Source organism: Opisthocomus hoazin, chromosome 6 (genome assembly GCF_030867145.1).
Source record: "Opisthocomus hoazin isolate bOpiHoa1 chromosome 6, bOpiHoa1.hap1, whole genome shotgun sequence".
In the NCBI taxonomy this organism is placed as follows: domain Eukaryota; kingdom Metazoa; phylum Chordata; class Aves; order Opisthocomiformes; family Opisthocomidae; genus Opisthocomus; species Opisthocomus hoazin.
Genome location: NC_134419.1, coordinates 65,187,495 through 65,195,131, shown reverse-complemented (window position 1 = coordinate 65,195,131; position 7,637 = coordinate 65,187,495). Strand labels below are relative to the sequence as shown.

The window sequence follows — 7,637 nt, the reverse complement described above, 5'->3', positions numbered from 1 at the left end:
CCGCTCTGCCTTCACCCTGCTGCCCCGGGGGGAGCAGCTGAGGCCGGGGGAACGGGGCAACGAGCCCCCCACCCCCAGCCCCACCGCGGTTCTCCAGGGGGACATGTGCCTTCTCCTGTCATACCCCCTCCACGGGCCTGGGCACCCGTGGGGAGCCTCCAGGCCACCCCCCTATCCCTGTTATGGGGTCTGGAGGTGGGGGAGCCCCCTCCTCTTCATCCGTGGCTCTTTCAGAGGTGCTGACTTTCGGAATGGAGGACACCCCTCCAGAGAAAAGGGGCATGGCGGGTCTGAGACCCCTCCAGGAGGGGATCCCCCTGTTTCAGCCCCCTGCACGGGGAATCAGCGGGGCCCGACCACCCAGCGGGGCCGGCAGCCAGGACCCCCCTTCCAGCACCCCACGGCCACAAACCCCGGGACAAAAAAACATCCCCCTCTACCCCCCGGTGCCCGCCGCTCCTTCACCCACCCCAATGCCCTGCGCGCACCCAGCGCTGACTTTATAAGGCCGAGCCGGGTGATCTTATTTTTTGGGGGGGGGGGGTTGGGGGGGCTGGGGAAGAAGAAACTCCTTTCCTCCTGTGCTCTCCTCCGCTGTCATTCACTCGGCTCCTTTCAGCATCCAGCCAATGGAGAGTGAGGGCCCGGGAGCAGCAGGCCTGGGGAAGGGTGATTGATGGGCAAGCGGGGCGGCGGGCGCTCGCACTCGCACTCGGCTCCGCGCTGCTCCGCGGGGCTCTCGGCTCCCCACGCCCGCGGAGGCTGAGGGGGGGGTCTCCGGGGTACCTTCCGTGTGCCCCTCGGGTGAGGGGCTCCCGGCTCGGGGTGGTCGTGGGGGTGCTGGGTCTCGTCGGAGCGGGACAGGTGTGCGTGGGGGGGGTGGGGGGTGTTGGGGGGGCGGGTGTCTCTCCCCTGCTGCTGTGGTCCACGCCTCGAGTGTGCGGCTCCCGCGCCTCGCCCGGGAGCGGCCGTCGTGCCCTGGGCTGCGGGGGCTGTTTAGCTCGGCCGCGCATGGCTCTGCGCGGGGCTGCCGCGTCCCGGCCGTGCGTGGCTGTGCCGGCGTGTCTCGGGGTGCGCGGCCGCCTTGCCAGGGCACCCAGCGCATAGCCCGGGCTGCGCGGGGCTCGTTGCGTGCCGAGTTTCGGGGTTTCGCTGCCCTCCCCGCCGCCGGGACCCGGCGGCATGGAGCACCTCGGGGCTCACCACCTGCACCAAGGCCAAGCCGAGCCCATCAGCTTCGGCATCGATCAGATCCTCAACACCTCGGAGCCGGGCAGCTGCATGGTGTCCCACCCGCGGCTGCAGGACTCGGCGGACTACGGGCTGGGCTGCATCGTGGGCAGCGCCTACAACACGGTCACGGGTGGCTACGGGGCGAGCGGCGGGGCGGCCGGAGCCTACACCGGCACCTCCTGCAGCATGGGCGGCCTGCCCGGCTCCTACAACGTGAACATGGCGGTGAGCATGAACGGCAACACCCTGAGCTCGGCCGGGGGAGTGATCCGCGTCCCGGCCCATCGCCCGGTGACCGGCGGCGTGCACCAACCCCTCTCCGCCGCCGTGCCGGGGGTGAACGGCGTGAACGGCCTCACGGGGCTCACCTTCCCCTGGATGGAGAGCAACAGGCGGTACACAAAGGACAGGTTCACAGGTGAGTCGGGCCACCGGGACCCCCCCCTTTCTCTCCCTTCCCCGCCGCCCCGCTCCCTTCCCCGCCGCCCCGGCAGCCGGGGGAAGCCGGAGCCGGCCCCGGCCCCGGCTGGAGAGAGCGGCCCGGGCCGCCCTGGGGAGCCGGTCCTGGAGGAGGCCAGAAGCGAGAAGCGGTGGAAAACCAGACGCGCTCTGTCCCCCCTAAATGCATAGGTTTGGGGTTTATTTTGTTGGTTTCATTTTTGGGCTGTTTTTTTGCTTGTTAAGTTTTTTTTTTTTCGTTAGTTTGTTTTGTTCGCTGTTTTGGGGTTTTTTCTGTGGTTTTTTTTTGTTTGTTTGTGTGTTGTTTTTTAATTTTTTTTCACCCGGCATAGGGCCCAGTAAAGGCGGGCGGGGAGGAAAACGGGACGGCAAACTCCGCGCACCTCCCGCCAGCCCCGGGGACGGCTGCCCGCTCCCCGGCGCCCGGCCGCCCGACCCGACCCCGGGCAGAGCTCCCTCTCAAACAGAGCGCGATTTCGGAGGCACAGCCCGGCCCCGCGGCCCCGGCCCTCGCCCACTGGGCAAGGCCGGCCCGTTGCCGGCCGCTCGTAGGGCTGTTTTTTCCCGTGCGTGCCGTAACCGGGCTGCTTTTCCCCGGCCGCGGGTTTCGGCTCGGCCTTTCTCCCGCCAAAAGGGACTTTTTGCGGCCCCGAGCTGAGCCGGGCTCGGGCTGGAGCCGCTTTCCCGACCCGCCGCCGTTTCCAGGTGTATCTAGGCTTGTATTTTCGGCGCTCGCAAAGCAAAAACTCCAACAACGAAAACCAAAAAATACTAATAATAAAAAAAAAATAAAAAAAAACAAAATTGCAAAGGGGAAAAAATCAGCGCCCGATCCCGCCGGGCCCGCACCGACCCCTCTTCCCGGGGACGGGAACCGCGGCCCGGTTTTGGGGAGCCGGCGTTTCGTTTCGACCCGACGGCGCTTGTCCCGGGCGCGGCCGAACGAGCGAGGCCGTTCCCCGGGCGGGCACCGAGCTGAATTTCACCGAGCCGTGGCCCGGCCCGGCCGAGACTACGCCGCGAGTTTTCCCCAATTATTTTTTCGTGCGGGGGGAGAAAAAGAGAAAAACCAAAAATATTATTTAAAAAAAAAACCAAACAAACCAAAACGAAAACCAAACAAACCAAAACGAAAACCAAACAACAAAACGAACCGCAACTCCAGTTTCCAGCCCGGGAAGTTGTTTCCCGGGTACGAAGCGTTGGGGCCGAGGTTACCGCCGCGCCCAGACGAAATCAAACCGAATCCCGTTTGCGCGTAGCCCCGGCCCGGCGCCGGGACCGGCCGCCGCTACCGCCCCCCCCCGCCTTCCCCGTCGCCGCAGCCTTGCGGTGCCCGCAGGGTTCCCGCAGCGCCCGGGGAAGGCGCCGGGACCCCCGCCGCGTTTCTGAAGCCCGTGTCGGCAGGGAAGCGGCGGCTTCGCAACGTGGGGTTGTGGGGGGGTGTCCCAGCCCAGCGCCCCGGAGCCGGAGCCCCTCTGCTGATGTGTCGCTGCTTGCTTCTTTGCCTCTCATCCCCCCTCCTCCCGTGTCCCCCCCAGTGGCCCTCTCACCCTTCACTGTAACACGCCGTATAGGTCACCCCTACCAGAACCGCACACCCCCCAAGAAGAAGAAGCCGCGCACCTCCTTCACCCGCCTGCAAATCTGCGAGCTGGAGAAGCGCTTCCACCGGCAGAAGTACCTGGCCTCGGCCGAGCGGGCTGCCCTGGCCAAGGCCCTCAAGATGACGGACGCCCAGGTGAAGACCTGGTTCCAGAACCGGCGCACCAAGTGGAGGTGAGGGCTGGGGGCTCGGCGGGCCCCGGGGGTGGGTGCTGTGGGGGTCCTGGGGGAGCAGGCCGGGCTACTGCCAGCTCTGCCAAGGGTTCTCGGTGGCTGCGTGTGGGTGCGCGAGCCCTGCGAGTGCACGTGTGAAGGGGGTCACACACGTGTGTGCGCGTGAGTGTGTGCGTACACGCGTGTGGGACACACAGCGCCTGTGGATATGGATGTGTGGCGTGTCTGCGTGCGGGCTGCGTGCGCACATGCCTGTGCATGTGCATGCAGGCAGTGTGAGCGTGTGCACACCCCTGGGTGTGCGTGCAAGCAGGGCACGCGTGTCTTAACTGCACAGTGTGCGTGAACGCCTTTGCGTGAAGGCCCTGTGCACGTGGGTGTGCACACACGTGTGCGCGAGCGTACGTGCGGGTGTGCGTGCAAGTCAGACGTACGTACGGAGGGGCGTGCAGCGTGTGTGCTGGCAGCGTGCGTTCCGTGTGCGTGTGCTGTGCGGGCACGCTGGCTGTGCGTGCAGGTAGGTGTGCGTGTGTGCAGTGTGGATGGACGCGTGTGCTCGTACTCGCGCGTGCGCTGTGTGCATGTGTGCAGCATGCTGTGCGGGGGGGGATGTGCGGGGGGTGCAGGCGGTATTATAGGGGGGGCTCAGTGGGTGCAGCGACTCTGGCACCGCTTTCCCAGGCAGCAGCGTGCGGGACCCTGGGGTTGGCAGCGATTCCTGGCGCTCGGGGGGCGGCGGGACCCTTCGGCACCTGGGCCGGATCCTGCACCCGGGCCTGCCAACTACAGGGCCCAACGGAACGTGACAATTTTTCCCCCTGCAGGGTTTACGGCAGCTCCTTGCCAAAATGCTTTTTTTTGCCTTTTTTTTTTTTCTTTTTTCTCCTGCTGGGTGTGCTGGTGAGGCCAGGCTCACACGGAGGGTCCAGGGTGACCCTACCCCTCCCAAGCTGCACCTTCCTGGGGTGTCCCGGGGTGTCCGCAGTCCTGGGATCATCCTCAGCCCTGTGCTGGGCTGGAGACAGGCACGCTGCATGGCGGGGAGGGCCTGGGCAAGGGGCAGCCCCCCGGCAGGTGAGAGGAGGGGGCTGTTGCTGGGTGCTGGGCGCTTGGGCTCAGGCAGGCAGTAGCTTCTTCAAGGCAGGGGAAAAGGGCTTCCCTGGGGTCTCCTCGAGGGTGAAGGGGACAGCGGATGCCTGGGGGTGCTGAGGTTAGATAAGAAATGGAGAACGAGGAACTTGAAACTAAGGGTGTGGGTGAATCCCCCCTCAGCAAGTCCTCTCCTAAGGAGCCCGTGGAAGAGCAGCCCGCCAGGCCCCAGGAAGTCTCCAGCTGGAGCGATTCAGGGGGCCAGGAGAAGAGTCCTGGAGGAGGAACAGTCCTGCGGTGGCCTGCGAAACGGGGTCAGCTATGTCTGCTAACCTGGTTTCCTAAGGAAGTGAGGCAAATGCGGCTTGGCTGGATCTCCATCTGTCTGTCAATACTCCTTGCGTCTGTTGGCTAAGTTCAGTCCCCTTTGGCAGAGGAGCAGAGGATACAAACCTATTCGTACGTTTCACGAAAAGTAGCTGGGTAAAGAGAAACAAAATCCCGGTTCTGCGTCAGGGAAAGGCTGCAGCCCAACCTCAGCCATAGTATTAGACAGAGGAGAATCCCCACCAGCCTGGGCCAGAGGGACGCAGGCTGGTCAGCTCTGCTGATTTGCATCTGTGCACACTGGGCTTGCGGTGAAGGTGCTGGTGGCTGTGGCTGAAAGCAGGTGAAGGTGCTGGTGGCTGTGGCTGAAAGCACGCTCGGTGCCTCGGGCCGCTGTGCAGGGCGGTGGGCTCTGAGCACAGCCCGGAGCTCCGGGGGCTGGAGGGAGATGCTTGCAGGCACGGTCTGAGCTAAGCAACGGGCAGTATTTGAGTAACGAGCATTGCTTTAAGCCCTCTGAGGGATTCAGCTCTTTAAATAAACGCAGGCTAGGGGGTGAGCCCCTCGCCCAGGCACCTCTGCTAGAGTGCGGTGGCTGCGTCATCCCCTCCCCAGATTTGGGGTCTTGCTGGAGACGTGAGTGTTGAGGTTTAGTTGCTTCCTCTGACGGAGCAGATCTGAACCTGCAAATCGCAGCTTGATGTGAACGCAGGAACAGGCCAGCTGCTTGGAGCTGGGAGACACTTGGGAGCCTGGTGCCTTGTGCCCCAGCCGGGTGCGCTCAGCCACCGTGCTGCCCACCACCCTGGACGTGGGGGTCTCTCCCTCCTCCCAGGAGCATCTCTTCATTGTGCAGGGAGTCATTAAATATTCATCGAGGCAGAGACGCTGCAGGGCTCTGCAGGGAAGGCTGGTGCTGCTCCGAACCCCTTCTCCCGGGGAGGTCTGACGGGAGAGGTTGACACAGAGATGAGAGCGGGGACGGAGCCCCGAGATGCCTGCTCCCGGGAGGGAGCCCTGGCCTCGCGTCTGGAGGCTCAGCTGTCCCGGAGACCCACCGCCCGCATCCAGCCCTCGGCCAGTTCCCCGGTGGGTAGCCAGGGATCCCCCGACCCATGCTCTGAGATGTCACCACGGACCTCCAAGCTGCCACTCACAATGCCTGCAGCCACAGAAGATGAGACATCTCACGTCCCCCTGAGTTGCTAAATTACAAAGCTTCTGTTTCCCCTGTTACTGGTGCACTGAAGCTGCCAGGAGAGCATTGGCTGGGGCTGGGGGTGTGCGTGAGGGAGGGGGTGTTTTGGGGATTATCCTGGGACCGGTGCTGTGAGCTGGCCCCGGGTTTTCCAGCAGCCTCACTGGGTTGCCAGGTGATGTTCACCAGCAAAAGCAGAGGTGACCACAGGCTGCAGCCTCCGGACTGACCCACCATCTAAGCAAGGGAGAAATGGGATTTTCATCGTGGGTTTAAGCGTGTTCAGGCCACTCCTACCCATCCCATCCCCTCCTCCCAGACACCCCAGAGCTGGGACCCTACCAGCGCTGGAACGTACCCCTGCAGGCCCCCTAATCCCCCCCTCGGCAGAATCAGCACTGCCGGTGTCATTCCAGACAGATGCGTGTCCAACCTGTTCTTAAAAATACCCTCCTCCACCCTGCCCAGACAGTTTATTCTGGGCTTTGATTCTTCTCGCTGCTAAAAACGTGTTTCTAGTTTTGCTGATTTTTGTCCTGCCTGCCACGGGTGTGTTGCTGCCTTCACCCAGACTCTCGTCAGCTGGTGGAGCAGGTGACAGGCCAGGGTGCAGTGAAGGGATGCCCGGGGTGCCATTGCCCGTCTCCCAGCCATGTGGCACTGCCAGTTGGGGATGTCTCACCTCACTCCTGCCCTGCGCTCCTCGCTGGGACGTTGTGTGCTTGGCTCTCGCAGCTGGACGCAGAGCACGTATGCAGGGAATCGCATCTTTTGCAACCCCTTTGTGTGCCCCCTTGGCTGTTTTGGCTCTGCTTGAGTTTTTCCCACGGACAGAAGAAAACCCAGAGCTGTGGTCTGCTCCTGGCTCTCTTCGATTGGAGCAATTTTTGCTGGGGCCACTAAGGGAGACGGCCCAAGCTCCCAGTTTGTGGGACTTACTGGCAGTTTGTGCAGGGATGTGGGACCATGCTGTGGCTAGGCACCCTCTTTCCCTACCCCCCCCAACCCTAAGTAACCACTACAACTTTTTCTCTCTGGAGATGCCCCCCTTTTGCTCCCCCAGCCCCCCTAACTGCTCCCTCTGTCCTAGGAGGCAGACGGCAGAGGAGCGGGAAGCCGAGCGGCAGCAAGCGAACCGCATCCTCATGCAGCTGCAGCAGGAGGCCTTCCAAAAAACCATCAACCAGCCCATCCAAGCTGACCCCATCTGCGTCCACAACTCCTCTCTCTTCGCCCTCCAGAACCTCCAGCCTTGGTCTGATGACTCCACCAAGATCACCAGCGTCACCACCGTCGCCTCCGCTTGTGAATAAGGCTGGCACCCGCTGGTGGCACGTGCACCTTCTGCCAACGGGGCTGTCCCCGGCGAGACACATGGCATCCCCGGTGGGACGTGTGGCATCCCTGTTTCTCCTTGGGGAAGGCTGACACGCCTTGGTCCTCCGGCCATCCCATGCATCTGGCTGGGGAAACCTTCCACGAGGACCGAAAGGAAGGGAATCCACCCCAAAAACTCTCCTTGCCGGTAGGGTTGCTGGAGCAGTGGTGGCGT

The 7,637-nt window shown here is 63.5% G+C and overlaps 1 protein-coding gene across 1 annotated transcript; it reads left to right on the top strand.

The window, feature by feature from the left end:
* Positions 1 to 1,182: 1,182 nt before the first annotated feature.
* TLX1 (T cell leukemia homeobox 1) lies at positions 1,183 to 7,398 on the top strand. The gene is made up of 3 exons (XM_075424232.1): positions 1,183 to 1,651; positions 3,270 to 3,471; positions 7,176 to 7,398. The coding sequence occupies exons 1-3, from the start codon at positions 1,183 to 1,185 to the stop codon at positions 7,396 to 7,398; spliced, it is 894 nt and encodes a 297-aa protein (XP_075280347.1).
* The last annotated feature ends 239 nt before the right edge of the window (positions 7,399 to 7,637 follow it).

What these genes read in the sequence shown, in the direction of transcription:
- TLX1 (XM_075424232.1), top strand. Translation starts at nt 1,183, where the DNA reads ATGGAGCACCTCGGGGCTCACCACCTGCACCAAGGCCAAGCCGAGCCC. An exon ending in CACAAAGGACAGGTTCACAG is followed by an intron (nt 1,652 to 3,269) that starts GTGAGTCGGGCC and finishes CACGCCGTATAG; the next exon opens with GTCACCCCTACCAGAACCGC. An exon ending in AACCGGCGCACCAAGTGGAG is followed by an intron (nt 3,472 to 7,175) that starts GTGAGGGCTGGG and finishes CCTCTGTCCTAG; the next exon opens with GAGGCAGACGGCAGAGGAGC.